This window comes from Salvia hispanica, chromosome 3, assembly GCF_029641045.1.
Source record: "Salvia hispanica isolate PSC_SH4W2 chromosome 3, Shi_PSC_v1, whole genome shotgun sequence".
Taxonomy (NCBI): Eukaryota; Viridiplantae; Streptophyta; class Magnoliopsida; order Lamiales; family Lamiaceae; genus Salvia; species Salvia hispanica.
The window spans coordinates 29,003,719-29,030,289 of NC_142694.1; the positions used below are offsets into that span (position 1 = coordinate 29,003,719).

Genomic DNA, 26,571 nt, shown 5'->3' on the forward strand with positions numbered 1-26,571 from the left:
TGAAAGCCGAGGGGATTATGTAATTTTATTTTTACTATGTTTTTTTTTAAATTATGTAATTTTTTTTAATTATGTAATTTTGTTTTTTAATGTAATTTTCGTATTTCCCGTTCGTATTCGTGTCGAATTTTATTTCCGTGAATTTACATTTTATTTCCGTGAATTTAAATTTTAATTGTGAATTAATTTAATTGTGGGAAGGGCTAGTGATGTGGCAGTGGAATGGGAGGGGCTAGTGCTGACGTGGCATGGGAAGGGCGAGTGGGAGGGGCGCCGCCGAAGACACTCTAAAAATTAGATAACTTTTTAGCTAATAGGTCAAATCATATGAACTGGTGTAAAGTAACCACGTGAAAATAAACCCCAAATGACAATGAAATTATGAAAATACAAGACTGTCAATAAACTTAAATAAACATTTGGGTGATACAAATTATATTTTTTTCTCAGTTTTTAGGCAATATTCACAATTGTCAGCTTCAATAAATTATCAGTTTTTAGGCAATATTTCTAAATTATCGTGCATTGTTGAGATATCCCAAAAACCATTGAATACTTCAATAAATTGGTGTATAATAATGTAAAATTTTCATTTTTTATTTTTTAACCACTGTGTAATAATGCATTTATTCTTTATACTAGAGAATCATATTTTGAATCAATCATGCAGAAAAAGTGGATGAACTGGTCCATTTTTAATTCAACTTTCAAAACTTAGAGACAAAAATCGAAGCCTTGCCTCTATAAATACCCTTTCCCACAATTGATGTTCAAGCAATTTCGAATTATAATATGTTTTGTATGTATTGATTTCATGCTTTTTTTCTCTGTATCTTTTCTATCATGCTTTCTTTCTTAGTTATGTTAATTCATTTTTCTATAGTTTGTTATCTTTCTCCAATTTGTTTATCTTTTTTTAGTTTTGTTACCATCTATTATATTAAATCTGAACACTGATAGCCACTCTCATGGTAGATGGGAAGATGAATCTATTTCTCTTGGCAAATGGGAAGATGAATCTATTTCTCTACTTTAGGAAACTACATGCCTCTTTCTGAAGAATCAGATGAAAGATGGAATTTATTCAACATATTTAAGTGTATAAACAAAATGGTAAGACAAAAAAGTATATAAAATTGGCAGATTATGCCACAAAAACAAAGCATATGAAAGAGACAACAGAGATGAAAAAGATGAAAGTATTTTCCAAGATTTTATCATCATATTACAATTTATTTTAAGAATTCGGACGGCAATTTCTTTACTTCCTTTTTGAGAATGTGGAGACAATGCGACCGAGTTGGTGTCGGGAGAATCTGTTGCAGTTTATAGAAAGTATAGAGGGAAAACATAGAGAGAAAAGATTCTCAAATAAGATGAGAGAAAATATATTTTCTCATTCATTCAATATGAAAAAGAGATGTCAGCCAGCTGCAATGTATTCCTGATATGCATAGGTTTGATGATTCCTTCCAAGTATTTCTCCCTCACTGTGTGGCAGTCTATCTCAATGTGCTTCGTACGCTCATGGAAGACCGGGTTGGAGCAAATATGCACAGCAGCTTGATTATCACAATATAAAGGAACAACTCTTTCTCATTTTATACCAAAATCTGCAAGGAGATTTGATGCCCACACCACTTCACAACTAGCTTGAGCCGTAGCTCTATACTTAGCTTGTGCTGAAGATCTTGAGATTTTATGTTGTTTCTTAGCTCTCCAAGATATCAAGGAAGATCCCAATAACAAACAATAACTAGTCATTGACCTACGGGTGTCAGGGCAAGCAGCCCAATCTGCATCAGAAAAGATACTCAACATTGGTTCTGTCCTTTTAGAATAGAAGAGGCCATGTCCAGGTGTTCCCTTGATATATCTGAGAATTTTCTCTGCAGCTAACCAGTGATCTTCACAAGGTTTAGAGACATATTGACTTAGTTTATGAACTTCAAAAGTCACATCTGGTCTAGTGATAAATAAGTACAAGAGTCTTCCAATTAATCTTCTATACTTGGATGGTTCTTCCATAGCTTTTCCTGCTTCTTGCCAACTGTTTGGTAGGACCCATGGGAACAGAAGAGGGTTTACATCCCAGCAAGCCAGCATCTCTCAGCAAGTCCATTGCATATTTCCTTTGTGAGACAAGAATTCCATCTATGCTTCTTGCAATTTCCAGACCAAGGAAATATTGGGGAATACCCAAATCTTTGAACTTAAAATGTTGAGCCAAGAACTCTTTGAACTTCTCTATTTCATCTTTGTCACTTGTGGCTATCAAAATATCACCAACATAGACAACAATGCCAAAGAAACCAGACTTGCTTCTTTTGTAGAAAAAGGAATGATCCGAGGCTGACTGTTGAAGTCCAAAACCGCTCAGAACTTCTGATAGCTTGAGATACCACTGCCTAGAAGTTGTTTTAATCCATATAAGGACTTCTTGAGCCTAAAAATAAGTTTGGTCCCTGGTTCTGATTCGACCCCCTCAACAGACAGCCCAAGAGGCAAGTTCATATAAATTTCTTCTTCTAAATCTCCATACAAGAATACATTATTTATGTCAAGATGCCATAGATCCCAATCATAAATTGCTGCTAGATCTAGCATGAACTTCACAGTAGTTAGCTTAGCCACATGAGAGAATGTATCTAGAAAGTTCACACCTTCTAGTTGAGTATATCCTTTTGCAACAAGCCTTGCTTTATATCTCTCAACTGTTCCATCAGCATGGAACTTTACCTTGAATACCCACTTGCAATCGATAGGAACTTTACCTGGTGGTAAGGCTGTAATGAAGGGGTTGGCAGCGGAAGCGTATGCATAAATCAATTACATAATAATCAGATCTCTATTTAGCGGATTATTTAGACAAATTCTATTCGCGTAATTATCTCACGTATCATGCTGATAACTCAAATAATAACATGCTTTAAATTAAATGAAACCTAAAACATGTTGTTCTAAGGTTTAGCCATTATACCTTGATGATTCTCCAAAGAATCGAAGATAGCTAGCGCCTTCTCCACGTGAAGATCTTCAGTACAAAACCACGGATCTTCTGACTGATTCCCGAACTGTGAACTGATATCAGGGTGGGCTGATCTCACCAGCGCACTAGGACTTAAATAGAGAAGACAGAAATCCTTTCCCACGGAGGAGAAAAATTCGACCTCTACTAGGAATAGAGAGGGCCGGAAATTTTGAGAGAAAAACAAGTCTATATTCTGTCTCATTTATTCTCCTATTTATAATAAGTCACATATTGGGCCCGGTCAGGGATCTATGGAAGGCTTTGGATATGGACTCCCCCAATTAGCTTTTTACTAATTAAATTAAACCCAATTTAATATAAGCTTAAAATTGGAATATTACGAGCAGCCACTACAGAAGTAATACTGCACTCCCCATCCAAATCCGAAATTACAAGTACTTCGGGTTTCCAATACTTTATATTTATTTCCCACGCTTAAGATAGAAACATCCATTAATTAATTATTGTCTGCTATGGACTTAATTAATTAATATCTTATTTATTCCAAGAGATGACTCAGCAAGAAAATCTTATTTATTATTCATAGAGTAATTAAACTCCAACTAGCTAGGTTCCGAATAATAAAACCTTATTTCAAGCTTCTCTTGAGGATGTTATCAAACGAGACTCATCTCGTGCACGATTCAACATAATAGCAATCCTAGCACCGCTAGATATTAATCACCACTACCCAATATACCAGGTTTATTGGGTTGCGAAAAACCCGCACCATTTGGTAAGTCAAAGTAGTGCATAATCAATACCGTATGCTCAATGCTAACGTACATTGATTGAGAAATAATTTACGAGACCTCGCCTTTCAGTAGATAGCATAAAGACTGTCTCGCTGTTAGATCAACCTTTCACGATAGGTAGTCTAAGCCTATCTAGGTTGTGAAATTATTCTTTTTCTTTGTTTAGAACTGACCGTGTTACCTTAAAGTGGACGACGCCCACAACCGGTCTACTAAAACAAAGACTTAGACTTTGTTAAGTTACTTATACATTTAAATATGCAATAAACATCCATTAAATGTAAAACATAACAACATTATGACAAAAATAATCTGTTTATTCATTTGGAAAATAAAATAAGAGTTTTAACAATATTCAATCACTCGAAAGGTAATTTCTAATATACAAACTCTAACATGTAATATACCAAGGGTTGGTTTTGTTTAGAGCAGACAATTCATCTTGAATGGCCATATGCCACTCTGGTATAAGAGCTGCTTGAGAATATGTGGCTGGCTCAAAGACTGCAGTCATCAAAATGATATATCAGAGGTATGATGTGGATAGATTTAAAAGTGTGAAGTATGAAGATATGGGATAAGGAGTTGCCGAAGAGACTGAATTACAAAGATAAACAGTCAAATGAGCTGGTGGACTGATCAACCTGCCAATCTGGTGGTGAGTGGCTGATTCTGATTATTTTCAGAAGATGTGGAAGAGAGGCTATTATTTTGTGAGGCTGAAGAGTCATTAGGAATGGTGACGAGAGAGTTATTTGGTGCGGCTGAATTATTTTGTGAGGCAGTGAGATTAGAGTCTAGAGTCTGGGAAAGTGGATGGAAGGTGATGGGAATATGGGAATATGGCTTCATGAAACACAACATTTCGAGTGATTATTTCCTGCATTATTTCTATGTTGAGGAGTTTATACCCTTTATAACCAGGAGGGTATCCCAAGAACAAACATTTTGAAGCTTTGGTGAGAATTTATCCCTGTTTCTATGTAAGGTTGAAGCATAGGATAGGCACCCAAAGACTTTTAAACGTGAATAGGAAGGCTGTTTATTGAACAATATCTGGAAAGGTGTGGTGTTTTGTGGGAGAACAGAAGAAGGTGTTCTGTTTATCAAGTAAGCTGCAACTGCAGTCACCCCAAAATTGCACAGGTAAATGTGATTGGAAAAGGAGGCTCCTAGCTACATTGAGGAGATGTTGATGTTTTCTCTCCACCCTAGCATTTTGTTGGGGTGTTTCAACACAAGAATGTTGCAAGATGGTGTCAAACTGAGTATATAAAGAGGGTATAGAAAACTCTGGGGCATTATCAGCTCTAAGAACTTTTATTTTCTTACTAAACTGTGTAAGAACTGAGTGAGGATATCATTCACATCAGATTTATGTTTCATCAGAAAAGTCCAGACGAACCTAGATGCATCATCAACTATGGTGAGGAAGTAATGAAATCCCTGAGTGGTGCAAGGGCTGAAAGGACCCCATACATCATAATGGATTAAATCAAAGGTTGGTTCTGCCATGGATTGAGAAGGGGTAAAAGCTAAACGTAAGATATCACATGTGCCAGATATCACAAACAGAGATATTTTTATTTGGCAAATGTAAGATATTAGAAATACATTTGAGTTTATTTAAGGAAGGATGACCTAGTCTCATGTGCCAAATGTCAACAGAGACTATAGAGTTTACAGCAGGAACAGATGATGAGGAATTAGAGGAAATACCAGAATCAACAATAAGGGTATAGATATTGCCAACACGTTTACCCTTCCCAATCAGAGTCCCCCGTGAAGTTTCCTGGATTGTGAGGGAATCATGATTAAAGTTCACAACACAAGGCAAGGAAGAAGTTAAGGAGCAGAGATTAGGTTAGAGGCGAAGGAAGGCACACAAAGCACAGAGGAAAGAGTAAGTGAAGGTGTTAGCTGTATATTGCCTATATGTGTCACCACAACTGTTCCACCAATGGTTAGATTAACAAAGGCATCATTTACAGGAGAGTATGAATCAAATAGAGATAAATTGTAGCAAACATGATGAGTAGCACCAGTATCTATCAGCCATGAAGGAGGGGAAGTAACAGTAGCAACAAAGGGTGTGAAAGAGATTGTACCAGTAAATTGAGGAGGTGTTATCTGAGATGATGAAGTGGATGAATGTATGAGAGCGGCAGAGACATTTTCTGGTGAAGGAGTTTGAATTTGGGGAGGTGAGGATATGCCAAGTTGAGACTGCAGGAGAGCCATAAGTTGTTGACATTTTTCCATAGTCGAAGTCAGAGAGCCTGCTGTAATGGAGGAATTTCCAGCCACATTTGAGGAGGTCTTATCACCATAATCAGCAGGTTATCATCCACTAAATTGACTGATTTCGGTTGTATGGAATCCTTAGACATAGGCTTCCCCCTGCCACGTCCAAAACTTGGTGGAAAACCATGCAAAACAAAACAACTATCAACAGTGTGATTATTTTTACCACAATGAGTACACAACCTCCCTCGGCCATAAGATGAGGAAGCAGCATTAACGGCGAACAACTGCTCGCTTGCAGAGTGAGGTGTAGATCCAAAATTGTGATCCAAACTTCTCTGCCTCTCCTCTTGTACAACCAGGGAGAAAGTCTTAGACAGAGACGGTAGAGAGGATGTTAGATCTGATTTGAGAGAATGAAGGATTGAGACTGATGAGGAATTGCATCGTGTAAGCTTCCTCTTGAGAAGCCTGCCACCTCCGTGCACTATAGCAACGGCAGGTAGAGCAAGTACACCAGGAAATTGACCGAAAATGTTTAAATTCATCCCATACAACCCTCATATTAGTAAAATAGGTGCTAACATCATTCTGACCTTGATTGAGATTCATTATTTGTTGTCGAAGCTGATAGGAACGTGCTGAATCAGATTGAGAGAAGCAATCGTGCAAATCTGTCCAGATTTCATTGGCGTTCCCCAAATACATCACGCTTGAACAAATATGCGGCAAAACCGAATTCCTGAGCCATGAAACGACCATACTGTTGCAGCGAATCCACTGCGGAAAGAGTAGATGATCTTCATCTGGCCGAAGCAAGCCACCATTGACAAATAGCAGCTTGTTTTTAGCCAACAAGGCGGTGTCGACCGATCTACTCCAGTTGAGATAATTTGAGCCGATGAGAACTTGTGAGAAACTAGCTGCAATCCTAGGACTATCGCTTAGATGAAGGTAGTAAGGACTGGAATTGTCCTCTAAACCACATTACCACCATTGCCGACATTATTTCTGGCAATATTTCCGGCATTATGTCCGGCATTACCACCTCGAGCCATCACACAATCAGAGAAAGAAGTGGAATTCAAAAAAATTTCACTGATACCATATAGAAAGCATAGAGAGAAAACATAGAGAGAAAACATAGAGAGAAAAGATTCTCAAATAAGATTAGAGAAAAGATATTTTCTCATTCATTCAATATGAAAAAGAGATACATGAGTAGCTGCTTATTTATACTATTAGATCATCTAGCTAACATGCAACACGCATGCACGCGGGTGCATGAGAACTGACCGCACAGAAAGAATTCTCTTCTAACTAACTTTAACTAATTCTCTTCTTATTTCACGAGCACACTCTTCCACTTTATTTATTATTTCAACTCTTATATTTCAACACAGTTCTACAATCTACACCCTGAAGCAAAGCTCCCTCCATTCCCTCATTGTAGGACGTCATCTTGTGCCTGAGCATGGACAAGGAGACCGGCAGGGGAAGGGTAATGGAGGAGCGGTGAGGCAGAGCGGAAGGCATGGCGGTGATGCAGGCTGGTGGGCTTGCCGGCGTGATTGAGAGAGAAAGAGGGAGAGGGAGAGTGCAGGCGCCGATTTGGGAGAGAGGGAGAGAGAATGAGACGCCGCTTTTTATTTAGGGTATTTTAATTTATGGAGTATAATTATTTGGGTTTATTTATATTAAAATTATAATTTATGGAGTATATTATTTGGGTTGTATATGTGTTGAATTTTATGATTTGAAAAATTTATAATATCGAGTTCTATATTGGGTGTTATGAACTTTGTATCATTATATTTATGTTTTAAAAATTAGATTTGATATTTGGGCTGTATATTTTTTAATTTAAATTCTTTTTTGTAATTATATTTATATACTGTTAGTCTTTAATTTGAGTAAAAATTGGAATTGAGCTAAAGAGTATAATTTGCCTTTACTTGGGTCAAAATTGAAGTTTTATTCACTATTGTAATACTTTTTAAAAATAAATTAATTCATAAGCTATATGAGAATACAAATATAAAATCTTTTCAATTTTCATCCTATATTTACTTCGCTAAAATATTTAAAATACATTTTAATTAGTCTTCTATGTACTCCATCTGTCCAAAAAAAATAGACCATATTGTGAATGGCATAGGTTTTGATATGGAATTGGTAAAATAAGAAAGAAGAAAAAAAGTAAGAGACATAATGTTAGTAGAATGTGGGGTCCATAATATTAGTAGTGTTTAATTATGTTAGGTAGCAAATGTGGGGTCATTTTTCAAACTTGGTCTATTTTTCGAGGACAACCAAAAATGGCAAATATATTCTATTTTTCGTAGACGGAGAAAGTAGTATTTTAGTTAGTCTCCAATTTATTGTATATAATTTTAATTGGTCTCTAATTAAATAAATACTACTACTACTTCCTACCTTAAGGGCGCGTTTGATTGCCCAGATATGATTTGTCTAGATATGATAGTATATGTGGATTTGTCGGATATGGCTGATAGAGCTTATCACACTCTCAACTTTGTTTGCCCTGATAAGGGTTTTAAGATAACATAAACTGCTTTTGATATGCATAATGGAAACTAATGATAAGGGCGCGTGATGAATGTCATATTTGTCCTCATTAAATTAGATTATTTCCATTATTGTCCTTGAAAACCTAGATTATTTTAGAGCGGCGCACAATTTTTTTTTCATCTCGCGCCATTAACAAAAATCTTCCGACTTATAATGCTGAAAACAAGCCAAGGTCTGCAACTTTGGTTGCTTACGGTTTGAAGACCCTAAATCCGACTATAACACATGTATGTAAATGCACACGACTTCATCGGTACACCTGAACTTATAGGCTTGCATTCCTTGATAGTAGATTGTTAATTACTGTCAATTATGTGTATAGGTTTACTTACAAGCATCAGTGTTAAGGTTAATGTGTTAAAATTGATTGACGGTGTTTTAGTCAAAATCCCAATTTTGCGGCATGTGGATCTAAATTTTCGCTTCCATAAATACTCCGACTATCGTGTGCCTACATATTTGAAGAGACCTACTAATTGCTTATTAATGGTTCCTAAAGCCGTGCCATTTCCGATTTCAGATAGCGTTTGCTTGATATGGCATCCCAACACATTGATGTTAGCGACGACGATGGTAGCCCGGAAGGTATAATTGAATTAATTTTTTTATAAAATATAAATTTTACACATTTCAACTGGATATTTTGATAGTCTTAGCAATTGGGTGTATTTTGTATGTGGTTGTAGGTAGCAATGATCTGGCAATGAACAGGAAAGCTGACCGGTCACGACGCATATGGTCGGTTCGTGAGGAAGAGATCCTAATGGCTACATTGAATGAGCTTACCGCTAATGGATGGAAGTCCGGCAATGGATTCCGCAATGGCTAACTCGTTCGCGCGAGGGAGGCGATAATGCGTGAATTTCCCAATACGGATATTTTACCGCACCCGCATATCTACTCAAAAATTACTACATGGAAGAGGAACTACGGATATTTTACCACACCCGCATATCTGCCCTCTTTCATGAAGAAGATCTTCGTTGATCACAGCTTGAACGAGTTGGTTAATCATTTCTGAATGCTTTGCTTTGCCTATCATGTTACCGCAGCATATCGCTTGTCTGTTCTAATTGAAATTTCTGCATAATTGTAGCGCATTCCACTGGAATTTGTGGCTCTTCATGGTGCGGATCTGTCGATTGACCGTCGTCTCACCACGGCCCACGGGAAGGTTTGGCCAGTAAGGCTATTGAAGATCGCTAGTGGTTGCCACTTCTACACGGGATGGTCTGACTTCCGCTGTATTTACAACATTGTACACGACGATGTGCTTACGTTTACTATGGTGGACGCGTGCGTATTCCATGTGAAGCGCTACGACCCGAGAACGGGATGCCCTCGTCTCGACGATGTACAAGGTAATATTTTGCAAACATCATGTATACCGTTGTGGATGGTTTTTTGCCTCTGAACTGTAACATATTTTCAATAATATTTGACTAGATCTACGATATAGAGATTCCGACCACAACGATGCCCCGGATGTTGACACATCCGCCGACTACGAGCCATCGGACACAGAAGTGCTAGTCTCCTCGGACGACAATGACTATGCACCGGAAAGAGTACTGGTAGATGTTGATGGATGCCGACTTTCACCATTACTCTAGACAGGTCAAACATCAACCGGACCTTGGAGATTCCAATGGCTTTCTGGCGCCGCCACATTCGAATGATTTCGCTTGAACATCCGGTTTACTTCAATGTGAATGGAGACACTTCGTTTGTGACTCTCGAGCATAGTGACACCAAGATTTGGGTGAAAAAGAGATGGAGACGCTTCAAATCTTTCCGCAAGCTGGTGGTCGGCGTGCAATGCCACTTCAAACTCATTGATGCGAGTGATGTTCAGTTCTATGTGTGGTTTGATCGTCCCTAAATCAGTTGAGGTCCATCTATTTGTATCTTTTAGTGTATGGTGTGTTATAGCTTGGTATTTGGTGATGGTAGATCACCCCATTTTCCTGATCGGCTGTGGACTATATTAGCGTGTTAGGAGGTTATGTAGAAGTTGGTGATTGTGATTATTTTGCTACATTCATCACAATCAGATTAATGTAATGTATGCATCGAGGTATTGATAATGTTTATTCACTATCGCCTTCTCAGATCATTCTTGACCGAAAAAGGCTTACTCACATGCCTTTTCTTTATATTTCAAACGAAACATGTGAAACGTCGATGGCTATGGTTAAACTCGACATTCATTCACCATGAAATAACTTAACCAAAATGCATAAACAAAACATCGATTATATATGCGGACAAATAATTTGTTCTCAATACAACAAAACTGCAAACATTAGACCAATGTGATAATACAACAAAGTAAAATGAGTCAGACCATAAAATAGAAACTAAAACGTTGCAGCATTACATAAACCAGTACTCGAGATCACTTATTCATCACACACGTCCCAGTTCATCCATGAGTTCTATCGACCCACATATCACGTGCAAGATCATCCCTTTTTTGGGTCCATATCGCTGATGCTTCCACGCTACTAATGTTGTCACACCCTAATAGAGGGTCATTTTCATTTTCCTCGTCGATGTCAGCCTCATTGGCTAGCTCAGCCTCAACGGGATCAACCACCATTTCACTACGGATGAAATTGTGTAGAAGAAAGCAAGCAATTATGAGGCCCGTTTAACTTCTATCGGATAAAAGCTTGCGGATCGGAGGATACCCCATCGCATCTTCAGCACCGCGAACGATCTTTCAATGACATTCCTAGCCTTGGCGTGTCTAAGGTTAAACAACTCCTCTGGTGTTTGGGGTGCTTGCCTCCCAACGCCCCATTCCTTAAGGTGGTAACAGACAGCTTTGTATGGCGTCATGAAACCATCAGCGTTGGGATATGCATTGTCACATAGGTAGTAGCATCCTAAAGAATGAAACGAAGATTGAATCAAATATTTGTATACTAAGATATTAACAATCTACTTAACATTCCCTTTAGGAACTTTAAGACCTAAGAGCCTGCTTATGGCGTCCCTTAAAATTCTAGAATCAGCTGCGGAGCCTTCACCAAAAATATGTCATGGAGTGTCAGGATGCCTCGTAGCACGGTGTGTATATATTTGGAGACGGTCTGGGATGATCTCATAAAATTGTGCCCTACTATGCGCGATCTCTTGTGGTGGGATAGAACACACAAGAACATAGCGACCTGTTCTTCCACAGTAACTACCCTTTGGTCGATTAAACCCACACGGTCTCGAAGTATACGACATAGTCGCCCAAATGTGTTCCTATCCATTCTTAAATTATCAATACATGCCTGATCTGACACCCGAACAAGCCTGTCCAGCTGGCGTACATGGGCCAGAATGGAGTCCAGAACCTCTGACTGGCCTAAACGATTCCAACGTCTTCGCTTGCGGGTTTGCGGGGTTATCAGTGTGATCATAAAAGATATGAGTAACAAGTTAAGTTGGTAGTTCCTTATTATCTCTTCAATCATAACCAGCATGGTAGTCATGTCTGTTTCTGGCCCGAAATCCTGATTCATATTGCAACTCAATAAAATACCAATCAAATATCTACAGAAAACTAAAGAGAACTCAATTCCAAATAACAACGATCTAACAAAAAGAGGCTTAATTTTTAACACATCGTACTAATAGGTCGGCCAACTGGGTGAAAAAAAAAAAAACAACATTCAAGATCTTATTGGCATACGCATTCTACTGTCAAAGTGCATCCAACTAAGTTCCATACATCTACCCAGATTAACTATCGACTACCAAGTAGCGCACTGCACCGAACACGGTGGAACAGACCAATGACGATATAAACAAATAACCAAACCAAAAGCATTAAACAGACTATGCACAAATGCAAGGCCAACCGTTCAGAAAATTAGTATCTATACATTCAAATCATTGGGAATTAGGTCCTGCTGAAGATTGCCTAACCTTTCTGATGTCTTCATCGCTAGCCATTGAGATCCGACTTGCAGATGCCCAATCTTATTAATTCGGTACAAGCAATATCGGAGACATTACAAAATATTTTTTGCGATTACAATTTGAGAAGAATGTTTGCAATTCAACATTATTAAAAATTGATACAAGAAAATGCACTTACAATCTGAAATCGGCTTGGGCAGACGGCCGGAGAAAAATAAATTGTAAAATAAAATAAATCGGCGGCGATATCCTCAAGCGCGGCTAGAATATTGAGGTACATATGAGAAAGGGTTATATGGGGATTTAATGGTATCCTCACTGTCGGGGTTTGCAGCACACCAGCTTATCGGAGTCGAAAACCGTGATAGGTATATACAGGAAAACATGGTTGGTATCTTAAATTCTTCCGGGTTGGAAGGTGTATGCCGGGTCATCGTGTAACAATATCAGGGCTACCAAAGCATAGATACGCCCTAGATAAGGACTCTTATCTTACCCTCTTCGGGCAATCAAACACGCCCTAATTAGAGATAAATGTGTTATGTGGAGAAAATAAAGTGAGAGAGATTAAATAAAATATAGATAAAGGTGTTTCTATTTTTAGTAGTAGGTCATCCTGGTTGAATAAACCAAAAAGAAAAATGAAACATCTTCGGTTGGACCAAAGGGGTATCAATTATGATATACTCCCTCCGTCCAGCAATAGCAGTCCCATTTCTAAAAGGCACGGGTTTTAAGAAAATTTTGGAGTGTGTAATAAATGGTGTGTGATAGTGGAATTTTGGGTCCACTTAAAATATTTAATTTATAAATTCATCTTTTATGGTGCAATAATTTTTTTATTTTAGTTTTTTTTATCACTATTTTTATTCCAAATTATCCCACAATCAAAGTAAACAAAATTCACTAATTGTAGTCACAATATGAAGATTTAAACACCAAGAACGGAGCCAAACCAAACCAAACCAGCTCAAGGCAATACACGCAGCAAAAACCACACTTTAAATCAAACCCAATCTGAATCGATTTCAAAAGATGAGATTAATGAATCAAATCTAGCACCAAACTTAAATCAAAGATCAAAAATCGCAGAAAGGCAAATTCCACTATTATTACGGAGGAATAATTCCTTCGTATTTATAGAAATTAGGGGGCATAATGCACATGGATATAGTAAGTCTCGCTTGTGCTGGTTTAATGGTAGTCTTTACATTTTCCCTTTCACTCGTAGTGTGGGGAAGAAGTGGACTTTAGAAAGGCAACAAGAACAGACTTTTCAAGAACAATTTTTTTTGAAATTAATACTCCAATACAACAATGTTTTGGATCTTTGTCCAAATCAGGCACAGAACCAGTCGAAAAAACCTAATTACACTTAACACAACAATTAATTTTAAGAAGAGGAAGGGGATTAGGGTTCGCTGAGAGAGAGAGATAAGGGACAATTTTTGGACTGTATTCCAGAGAGAAGGAGATGACCGATTATGGTTCGATATGGGGTGGAGGAGGCGGCGCGGTGGAGGCGGTGGGCGATGAGGAGACGGTGGAGGCGGCGTGGTACGGCGGCGTGGTAGAGGCAGCGTGGTGGAGGCGACGGACGATAAGGAGGCGATGGCGATGGCAGCGGCGCGGTGGAGGCAGCATGGTGGAGGCGGCGGTGGAGGCGGTGGAGGATTAAGTTTTCCGAGAGAGAATGGGAGAATGAGAGAGAGAATGGAAATTAGGGAATCAATTTGGGGGGTTTTTGGATGGCATTTTTGAAATTTAAGTGAATGAGTAGGGTAATTAGATTGTCCAAATATGGTAAGTAGAACCGGGACTCCTATTCCCGGACGTCCCAAAATGGAAAAACGGGACTTCTATTGCTGGACGGAGGAAGTACTATATACTTTGTATTCCCTTATTATTACTGTATTCTACATGTTGATAAACTTCTTCATTCTATCTATCATGAAACTTATTAAGTTATTGTTATTGGTCAGATAGTTTTGGACTTTGTGTAATAGTTATTTTTTATATTAAATTTCTTTTAATTTAAATATTTAAATTTATATCTATAAATAATATTTTTTATTCCAATTTAGTAGTATATAAAATTATTTAGCAGTTTATTAATTTATATAAAATTTTATTTATATTTAATATTCAAGTTATATAATATATAATTATATCTTTATTTAATTTACTAATGGTTTGTGGTTACTTCTAAATTTTTTATTTTTATGTATGCATACTTATGTTATGTATTGAAATATTTATTTATTATTATATGCTTTTTTTTCTTTTTGATCTTTAGTCGCATCCTTTATCTCATCTTTTATCTGTAAATCTTAGTCAAATTAACCCATACTCTTTAATCCTTAGTTGCTTATTTCCTCTTTATCGTTTTATTATTTTATTTTACTCCATTCATACCAGAAATTAAAATTGTATAAAATCGTTTATCAAATATGACATGTTCCATTTAGAGTGGAGTGTGAGACACATTTTTCTTTTTGTTATTGTTTATTGTATTTTTAACTTTTTATAGTGGTATGAATATTTATTTTAATTAACACATATTCTTAAGTATAAATATTATTATATTCTCTTTATTCTTTTTTAAAATCTACTTATCTTAAAACTTATTTTCATTATTTGAAAATCTTATATCTCGTGCATAGCACGAGTGATAATACTTGTTCTCAAAACATACTATCTTTTTTGTTATCCTGATAATGGACCCTTTTTGTATCCTTTCTTTTATAAATTATTGTTTGAACATTTCTCGGAATCTCGACCTCTCTAAATTTCTTCTTGCCTATAGTATACACTTCCTCCGTCAACTAATTGACATAGTATTTCTTATTTAATAAAAAAATTGATACAATTTTGTTTTGTTAATAGAGTAAAAAGAGAATAAAGTAAAAAAATATTTAAATTAAATAAAAAATGATGTCCTATATACTTTTGAAAATGTGTCTAAAGGTATTAAAGAAAAATGTATGACTTAAAATTAGACAAATAAAGTGTATATAAATCTTGTCCATATATTAATTGGCCAATTATTTTCTTCATCTTCTCATTCATCCATATCTAGCATTTAAAAATGCGGAGTGCCTTTACGATGACATAAAATATTTCTCAAAATTAATTTTCTTTCTTGTAAGATGGCAATATTTATTAATATAGAACAGAATATAAGTTCAAATTTGGTAGTAGTATAATTAATTAAAAATAGAAAATGTAATAATAGTAGTAAATTCATTCAGTGTTTGTGTCTGGTTACATGGTCTACGAACGATTCCAATTCAGCACGAGCAGCGCCGCCTGGCTGAGCACCCCGCCTTACAGCAGCGCCCAGCTCCTTCGCCCTCCGCCGCATCTCAACCCCTTCCTCCGACGTCATCAACTTCCTCACCACCTCCGCAATACTCCCCGCCTTCACAACCTCCTTCCTCTCTCTCCACTCTCTCACCGCAACTCCCACTCTCAACACTTGTGTAATCAGCTCAGTGTTCCTGGGCTGATCCGAATGCATAGGCCACGCCGCCATCGCCACTCCCGTCGTCACACTCTCGATGCACGAATTCCACCCACAGTGGCTCATAAACCCCCCTATCGCCGGATGCGCCAGGATCTGCGGCTGCGGCGCCCACCCTCTCTCCACCATCCCCACCCCTTCCACCCTCTCCTCGAACCCCTCCGGCACCCTAGCTCGCCGGATCTGGTCATCAAACACGTCGCCTCTATCGGCATCTCTCAGCACCCATAAGAATTTCACTCCGCTCTGCTCCAATCCGAAGGCGAGCTCCCTGATTTCATCGTCCGACATCGAAATCGTGGTGCCGAACGCAACGTAGATCACGGAATCCGGATCGTGTTGATCGAGCCAATCTAGGGTTCTGTGAGATTGATTTTCATCCGGCGGCGGCAGGATCGGAGCTATCGCCCAATTCCGCACCGACTGTTCTCTCTCTAGCATCTCCAGATACGGCGATTCGATCAATCTGCAGGTGTTGTACAGATCTCCGGATCTCAATTTCAGCGGCTCCTGTTGCAGCATCGTGAGATTTCGGATCTCCTCCGGCAATTCGTCCTCTTCGAAAGAGGATACCGCTTTCAATTCGTCTCTGGCGAAGTAGGAAGCGAGAGAGTAAGCAGAGATGCACCAGAGCGCGTAGGATTCGGCGTTAGGAATCGAGGCGACGTCCTGGACCGCGGCCGCCATCATCGAGTCGTGAACGACGACGATTCGCTTGAATTTCGCGGCGACGTCGGTGAGGAAGGCGGCGAGCGGTTCTCGGAGGGCTAAGGAGGCCGTCCAGGCGGGCTGGAGCTGCGTGGGGAATTTGATTGAGGAGTTAGGATCGGGGAGAGGAGAGGCGAAGGGAGGAGTGGGAAGGTCGTGGAAGTGGATTTGGGCGACGTTCAAGCCGTTGAGGCGAGCTCGGGCTTGGCGGTTGTGGATGGCGGCGGCGGCGTAGTAGACGGGGAGGCCGTGGGAGGAGAGGAGGGCGGAGATCTGAAGCAGCTGGTTGAGGTGGCCTTGCCCCGGAAATGGAACTGTGATCACTGCAATTTCATGCTTCTCCATTGAGGTAAGTAAGCTCTTTGATGATGCTTCTCACTTTTCATTTCTTATCGTCTTTATATACCTGAATTATATATCTCTTAGGCTCCAACCAATTGAAAACACCAAATTTGACTTCGCCACTGCAAAAACTCATCCACTATTTTTTGCATTTTCATAAAACTTTACATCGCTAATTTATTTTAATTATGTTTCATTATAAAATTTAAAGGGAATTACATATTTAGTCCTATATATTGTACTAATATTATCTGTGGTTTCTATTTTTTAAAAATATGACATATAGTATCGATGAAATGATTTTTGCGGTTGTTGATATTTTAAAAATAAAGTACTCGGTAAGAGCTTCAAATTCTTGAGTTAGAAAAAAATGGTTGAATATATATTTTAATAAGGAGAGAGTATACCTAACAGTAAAAGCTCCATGTTCTTGAATGAAAAAAATAGTTGAATATTTTAATAAGAAGAGAGGAGATAAATTTATTTCCTAATATAAAATAAAAGATGGACATTTTAAATGGGATGGGGGAAGTATTTATTTATATTTTTTTCATTAGAGAGACAATTATCACTTTGACACACTTGGTTCATGCATTCCTACTTTACTCTTCCTAGAAACTTCGTCAACATCGCGACACATACTTAAAGGAAAATGAATGAATCAAAGTGATAATTTCTCTCATGAAAAAGACATAAATAACCCTTAAGCCTTGATGATATTTTTGGTCAAAAATGCAAAACTCCCGTCGGTGATATTATATCAATCTCGATTGAAGGTCTAGTGATATTTTTGAAAAATACGAATCCAAAGATGACATTAATACAATGCCAATAGACTAAAAATATAGTTCTCTCTAAAATTAATATACTAATAGAAAAAATTAAGATTTGCATTTTTTTTTTTTTTAACTCTGTATTATTTCTTAAAATCGTGTGAGAAAGGTGTGCTTCATGTTGGTGGATATCATGCAGTACAGTGTGTTGGCCCTTGGATTTGGGTTGATTTATATTTTGTAGATGCTTGCTTGATTTCCAAGAATATCTTGGAGAAAAAGTTCAAAAACGTGGGGAGCAAGAATGTTCTTTTGAGAGATTTTTGGCTTTTTGAGGTGGGTCAAAGTATATTCAATTATACAATTAGGCCTATAAAAATCGAATTTTAGCATTCATCCATCTCATATCCATAGTCCGATTTGGTTGCGACTCATTCATCCATAAATTTATCATATAGATTTACAGATTTATATAATTCTTTTGATTTAAATTAATTTTTCTAAAACTATACTCCATTTAAATTTTTACGATTATTGACATTAGAGGATGTCTGTTGACGTAGTGGTGTTGACATTTTATACAATAACTATTGACATAGTAGTAGGGTATGGTCATTATATGTTTATCTCTTCGTCAAGTTTGCACGAAAACGCCTTAGGCAGCCCCTTCCGTATATTTTGAAACCTTCACCCTAATTAATATTGATGTCGTCATCGTCGTCTCCTCTTAATCAAGGACGGAGGGAGTAGTTTATAAGTAATGCGTAGTTATTCAATTAAATACGGTATTTGATTATGTATATTAATGTTTTTTGTCCTCAAAATTAGATTACACACAACTAATAATGTGGACCCCACATTTTACTAACACTACTTACAATACTTTTCTTCATTTCTTACTTTTTCTCTTATCTTTCTCTTACTTATACTATTTGCATATTAAAACTTGTATCTTTTATAAGTTTGACTATGTTTTAGGACGGAGAGAACATCAAATTAAAGATTATTTTATAAGGTCTCTAATGAGATCCTAATTGCATATGTTCAGATAGATAGATATTGATGAAAATTAAAAAATTTTATTTGAATTTTTGTATAATTCAATAAAAAATTTAATATCAACTTATCTATCTCAATATAATACATAAACAATAATCATAATACTTTTTTGAGTAAAGGCCAAAACTGGTCTTGAACATATGCTCATTTTATGATTTTGGTCTTATACTTTATCTTTTGAATTCTTGCATCCTGAACATTTCAACTCGGATCACAATTGGTCCTACACTAACAATTCCGTTAATTTTAAAATAGTTTTAACCCAATTTTGACCGATTTTTAAAGGGTTTTAACCCGAATGGGACCGTTAAAAAAACATCAAAATTGGTCAAAATCGGGGTAAAACCGTTTAAAAATTGACGGAAGACCAATTGTGATTCAAGCTGAAATGTTGCAAAAATTCAAAAGATGAAGTACAGGACCAAAATCATAAAATGGGTATATGTTCAGGACTACTTTTGGCCTTTACTCTACTTTTTTATTAATATACTTTCTATTTCAAATTTTTTTGAAGGTATCTTTAGCCCTCATCAAATTAATGTCTTTAATGTTTAAATTGCTGGAGGTTTAACTCTTTAAGGGAAAGAAGGGCTGGAATTTAAAATCGGAGAGAAAAAAACTTACAACAAGAGCGATATGGAGTTGGGAAGAAGTTGAATTAACAAAAGTTGTTGAATTAATACAATTATAATAAAATTGGAAAAGTCATTCTCCTCCTACCTGTATAAAAATGTGTAGCAGTTTTTTGTGTTTATAAGAATAGTAGAAAGTGTCAGAATATTAAAACTTGAAGTTATCATCTTTTTTTAAAAATAATTAGTCATAAATTTGATAAGTATGCATTTTTTTTTATGATATATATAATATACTCCCTCCATATCAAATTAATTTATGTATTCCCTCCGGTCACGTAGTAAAAGAATTTTATTTTGAACACTTATTTTAAAAAAATAAAGAGTAACAAATAATTAAAGAGGAGAGAAAATAAAGTAAGAGAAACAATAATGTAGAGAAAATTCTTCCCTACATTATTGTCAGTATTCTCTAGATTATTGTCTCTCTTACTTTACTCTTTCCACTTCAACTATTTATTACTCCTTATTATTTTTTAAAACGAGTGCTCAAAACGAAACGCCTCAATAAGACGGATGGAGTATTTCTTTCGGGCACGGGATTTAAAGCATTCATATCCGCCGTCCCTTATCCATCCTGCTCTTAACTAATCATGAATCTCACACTACTTTTTACCCCATCCCTTCTTTAAAAGACAATACTTGCAAACATTTTACCTTAACCATTCTCTCCTTTCACTATTCATGGTTCCACTACTTCATTTACAATTTAAAAATGCAATTAATAATAAAATATACTTTAACAAAACTTCACGAAAAAAACTGAAATTTACATTACAATTTGCTAAATATAAAAAAATACATAAATAAATTGCTTTATCTTTTGTAGTGATATTAATTTATCATCTTCTGATTTTTTTTATAAACTAATTTAATTCTTCATTTTTAACAGCATTTAAAAATTGTCTTTCAACCCTCGGCTTTAATAAATGTGTGTGTCTAGGCATGGATCACCTGATACACTTCCTATTCCGTTTGTAATACACCGTTTAAAAGTGGACAAATGGAACCTATATTAATAAAAAATCCATTCCCTGTACAACCTCTCTCCTCTCTATTTTCTTTTTTACTATTCCAACCGTCCAATAATAAGAGTCATATTTGGTTTAGACGAGTTTTAAGAAATGTAAAGAAAAGTATTTGGTTTGAACGAGTTTTAAGAAAGGTAAAAAAAGTGGATTGAATAAGTTAGTGGAGGTAAATCCCACTTATACATATTAGTTTTTTTTTTTTTTAAAGTGAGTGGAATAAGTAGGTGGATGTGAGGCTTATTTAATATTTATGGACTCTTATTGTAGGATGGACGAAAATGGTAAAATATAATTCTTATTATGAGATGGAGGGAGTATTTTTAATATAATTAATTGCATAAAAAATGTAATAGTAAGTTAATTAGCTTTACCAAAAATTTGAACGTGGAAAACGTGAATTTTTTCTAGAAGTATTCTTCTTTTCGAAAAATGTAAATTTTTTGTACTCTAAACAACCAAAGCATATTGACTTTAAAGTGAAAAACCCAAATTTTAATTCTCCAATAAGTTATGCATTTTGTTATTTTTTTTAGGAATCATATTAACATTTATATTCTATTTTATATATTAAGCTAATATAGTCCTTTAAATTATAGTCAAATTTACTTCAAAAATACAAAAAATAAGATTTAAAACAAATCAGAAAAACTTATACGGAGTACTACCGTTTTATATTTTTAAACGATCAAATACATTATACTTGCATCCTAAATATAATCAATCCTTTTCAAATAAGTAAAAATTTGACTTTAAAATTGGATCAAGTCTAAATTTTGACTCATAAACCCCACAATACACTAATACTAGTAGTACCTTTTTTTTTCTCTCTTTTACTTTTTTCCATTTCTCTTATTTTATCAATTGGACATTAAATACTTACAAGTTTATCTATTTTTTTAGGACAGAGGAAATACACAATGGACAAGTGAACCCTCGACTATATAAAGTGCATATTTACACAAAACCAAAATCCCTCTTCTTCATCTTTTTCCTTAATACACTTGTGAATAGTCATGGAAACTGAAATAAATTGGAAAAGAAGAGAACATTAGCCACCCTTGCCAAAAGAGATATGCCAGCATCCTTGGCTTTCTTCGATAGAGTAGCTTGATGAAAACAAATTCTATCTTCAACAAGATCAGTCATTTGCAACAATTATCAACATGGCTAAGCATGTATAGAATTCAAAGCTCATTCCATAATAATTTCATACTTGAATGGTTGAGCATTACGCTGCCAAGATCTGTGTTGAAATGCTGCTCCAATAGAAATAAAAATGATCTTTGTCAAATGGTGAATACTTTATTTATAGCTTTGTGTCAATGGATCCCTAGCAGGTTTATACTATCATAGAAGCCGTACATCAAAGATTTCAACTACAGCTGGATTCAATCAGCAATCATCCTGTCAAGGTGACTTCCAAATGCTCTCCAAAGACCACCAATGGATTCATCTTTGAAAGAGCTTCGCGTGAGTATCTCACGCGCCTCAATCGGTGCATGAATGAATTTAAATATTTACAAGTTTTAGGTTAATTTTGAATATTTATAACTTTTAGGCATAACTATTTTAATTCATATAATTATAAAGGCATGACCATTTTAATGCAGATTCTTTTTAACATTAAATTTTAGGGTTTTTGGCTTTAAAAATCAAAAACTTTCACTGAATTCCGGTTTTTCCCACGAACTATGAGATTGGTTTTTAAAACCACGAACTTTCACATCGTTTGCTATTTTCCAACCCGACTCGAATAACACATTTCCGGTGCAGAAGCTGTCCAACGTGGACAGTCGCAAAAATGAGATGGACGTCGGTTTTATGACCCTTAAATGACGTTGTTTTACCCTCAATCACAATTAAAACACTTAAATGATCAAAATCAATCAAAATCTCGTAAACCCTAAACGAAATCGTCAGATTCGAATTCAGTCAGATTTTGTTCATCTTCATTTCGAATTCAGTCGTTCCTCAGGTAGGCGAATCAATTTTGGGTGTTAGGGTTTCATCTTCAGAATCGTCATCACAAATCGTCCGCACAAATCGTTCTCAAATGTGCTATTCGGGTCGGGTTGGAAAATAGCAAACGATGTGAAAGTTCGTGGTTTTAAAAACCAATCTCATAGTTCGTGGGAAAAACCAAAATTCGGTGAAAGTTTTTGGATTTTAAATCCAAAAACCCTAAATTTTATATCAATATTTAATGTACTAGTAAAGTAACTGAAAATTTGTGAGATGATGCTTAGTGGCCGAAATTGCTCCCAATTAATTTTCAAATTTTATTATTAATATAATAGTGTAAATAATGGAACGTCCAACTTTATTATGCATTTAATATCCAAAATTTATGTAAATTAAATTGTAAGATTTGGAGTACAATAGTCAATGTTTAAATTTAATAGTAGTAATAACATGTTGATATAAAATTTAAAACTGTCATTGTGGGGTTTTAATATTGAGGAAATTAAAAGTTGTTACTCCATCCGTTCCACTTTAGCAGTCCCAGTTATTTTTGATATATTTAAAAGTTACGAGATGAATTTGAATACTTATAAAATATTTAATAATAGTTATAGCGTGGAATTTGTATTGAGGTGGCTGTTATAATTTCATCCCATTATCTATACATATATAAAAGGGGAGTTTTGGGGGTATTTATGGAATTAACAAGGGACTTTTGGGGGTATTTATGTAATCACAATTCTTGACACTAGAATGAAATTCTCACGAAAATTAATTAGCTTCTGCCACATGAAAAGGTGCTATAATTTCTTATATTCTTTGACATAAATGACATTTTTTAATTCTTAGTTTGCTTAGTTTCGTTCAGAATGTGTAGTAATAATAGTTCGCTCTTTTTAATTATCATTTCATTTTCTATTTGTGGTCATTATTAATTTTAATGGTTAATTCTGATTTATTGTAATAAGCAACACATTTTTATTAAATTTGTGGTAATTCATGTATTTTGTTTAAATAATACACTTCTATCTATCTATACACATATAAAAAGGAAGTTTTGAAAATATTTACAAAAACTGCCTAACTAATTTTAAAATTATAATCTAATTAAAACTATTCTTTGTTAATGAATTTAAGGGAGTTAATGGATACAAATAAATGCCGTAGTATTATTAAACATCACGTTTATTGAGAGAGAAACAGTTTTTCTGTTTCAAAAACTCCATGAATTCCATTCTCTTCTACTTCCCACACATTTATGCCATTAATTTTCTATGCTTCTTTCAACTTCTTTTCTCCTGTAAATTCTGGTATAGATGATGATAATGGATATGGATGGATGAGGTTTTTTGAAGCTGCGCGACAGCAATGGGGAAGAGAACCGGGAGTTTCGGAAAGAGGAGGAACAAGACACACACACATACAACTGGAGTGTGAAGGCCATCCGTAGAAAGACCACCGGAACTGGTCGCACGAGGTACCTCCGCAATGTACCCCTTAGATTCAAGACCAATTTCAGAGAAGGTACCAAGGCTGCACCAAGGAAGAAGGCCGCAGCTGTCTCTGCTTAAGGTCAAGGGTGCATTTGTTCCTGCTTATCTTTATTTCGATCTTAGATAGGGATGTCAATGTAGCCTGCAACCCGTGAGCTGGTCTGAATAGCCCGCCAAATTTATAGGATTAGGGTTGAACTTTTATAACCCGAAAGAAATCACAACCCGACAAGCCCGCACCCGATTAACCCGCAACCCGTTAGGGCCAGACCCGAAAACCCGATGAGCTGGCCCGGAAACCCGATAAATTTTTTATTATTGCAATTTTTACTCCTAATTCGACATTTCATTGATTGATTTTATAATTATAGATAACTAAAAAAAGCAACTTTCAATTTTTATATTAAATATATAAATTATATATTGAATTTTTATTAATATAATAATTGATAAATAAACTAAAAACTTTAAATTCACTAAAAAATTATTTAAATTTCTAAAATATGCATTAAAATTTTACGAAATATCTCAAATATTAGTATTTGATCATGTTTATGATTGAGTTTAAGCATATATCTCACGTTTATCATTATTAAATATTTTACATTTTATGAATATAACTAATTTTCATCATTATTTATGGGATTGATCGCATGTTAATCTTATCGGTAGCAACCCGATTAACCCGCTGCACTAGCCCGAAACCCGAGCTTTTAGGGTTAGGGTCGAACTTTTATAACCCGAAAGAAATCACAACCCGACTAGCCCGTACCCGATTGACCCGTAACCCGAATAGGGTTGGCCCGAAACCCGGTGGGCTGACCCGATTGACATCCCTAATCTTAGAGGACAGTTTGATTTTTGGGATTGACATTTCAGCACCTTTTTTTATATAAGTTGTTACATTTTGTTGGTTAAAAAAAATAAAATAATGGATATGGATGAGCGCTTGCAAGATCTCTTGTAATCTGCCGAGAAAGGCTCTCGAGTCTCGAAGTGCTATGCGAATGCGAGCGCAAGAATGGATTTGATATTGATCTTTATTTCGATCTTAGAGGACAATTTGATTTTTGGGATTAACATACTAATTACTAGACATGGACGGTTTCAAGCTTTGAGAGCATGTCAACCTGGAGATGGATCTTGCAATCTGGCGAGCGAGGCTCTCGAGTCTCGAGTCTTGATTTGCTACGCGAGCGCAAGGATGAGTTTGATATTGTGTATTTTCATTATATTGTTTACTATAAATGTTTACAGCCTCTTACTTATAGAAACAAGTAAGGCATACAAATAAAGCTCTATAGAACTATTTTTGGTTGCAATATAAATCTAATATTGAATTATTTCCTTTCCTTTTTTTCTGTGAATTGTTTCCTACTTTGACATATTCTTGACTAAAAAATCGATGTCAATATCACAATGATCAACAAATTCTTTAGTTAGCTTTGTATTTTTATTTTTTCATGAATTAATTAAAACGTTAGAGAAATATAATATAGATGATGGTCACTTTTTAACATTATGAGTTAGTAAAAATTGAAAAAAAACAAAAAGTTTTTAAAACAAAATAACATAAATGATATTGGCTTATCAAATCTTAAAAATTAATATTGACGATGGTCATTTATTTAAGACAATTTGCTAGTTACATATTTACAGCCAAGCTTTAGGTAAAAAAAAACTCTACTATCAATAAGGATTATCAAATAGGCCGACTAAGTGTAAAATATCGAATATCGAATACAGATCTAAAACCCCCAAAATAGAATAAGTGATCAACAGAGTAAAATTGAAGTGGGACAAAGGGAGAATTTTATTGATATTTGGCTCATTTGTTGGTCATGATGAGTACTCCCTCCGTCCCGGATAATTCGGGTCACTTTGACTGGGCACGGGTTTTAAGAATTGTAATGAAAAGTGGGTTGAAAAAGTTAGTGAAATGTGAGTTCTACCTTTATATATTAGTTTTATAATGAAATGTGAGTAGGAATGGGTGAAGTGGGACAAATTATGTGGGACGGACCGAAATGAAAAACTGGGACGAATTATCCGGGACGGAGGGAGTATATTTTAAAGTTAAGGGTTTAGGATTTAGGTTTCAGGGTTTGGGTTTTTAGTGTATAGGGTCACTAGATTAAAATGAAATGAAGCACGACCAAGAAGTGTCTCACCAGTGCAATCTTAAATTATAGCTCTTGATAAACAATATCTTAAATTAATTTTACATTTCATATGCTACAAAGTTGGGGATTTTCAGTTTTTCGGTAGTATATTTTAGTCATTTACAAAAAAATGTTCTTATTTTTGAAATAATTTTATAAAATAATTATTATTGTTGGATATTTAGAATATATCTATCTATATATACATATATAAAATGGTAGTTTTGGAAAATTTTAAAATAATGTTGTTTTAATTAAAAATTATCTATCAATTAAAATTATTTTTATTATTTGAAAGGTCAAATAATTATAACTCCATATATAAAATGGGCCAAATATCAATAAA

At 35.6% G+C, this 26,571-nt stretch overlaps 1 protein-coding gene and 2 pseudogenes across 1 annotated transcript; all 3 read right to left on the bottom strand.

Annotated features, from left to right (window-relative positions):
* Window positions 1-1,596: 1,596 nt before the first annotated feature.
* LOC125209603 (uncharacterized) lies at window positions 1,597-7,566 on the bottom strand (annotated as a pseudogene).
* A 3,481-nt stretch (window positions 7,567-11,047) lies between these two features.
* Window positions 11,048-12,573, bottom strand: LOC148930516 (uncharacterized; annotated as a pseudogene).
* Window positions 12,574-15,720: 3,147 nt separating this feature from the next.
* On the bottom strand, window positions 15,721-17,226 carry LOC125215823 (zeatin O-xylosyltransferase-like). The gene has a single exon (XM_048117390.2). The coding sequence runs from the start codon at window positions 17,114-17,116 to the stop codon at window positions 15,788-15,790; it is 1,329 nt and encodes a 442-aa protein (XP_047973347.1). The 5' UTR covers window positions 17,117-17,226; the 3' UTR covers window positions 15,721-15,787.
* Between the last annotated feature and the right edge of the window lie 9,345 nt (window positions 17,227-26,571).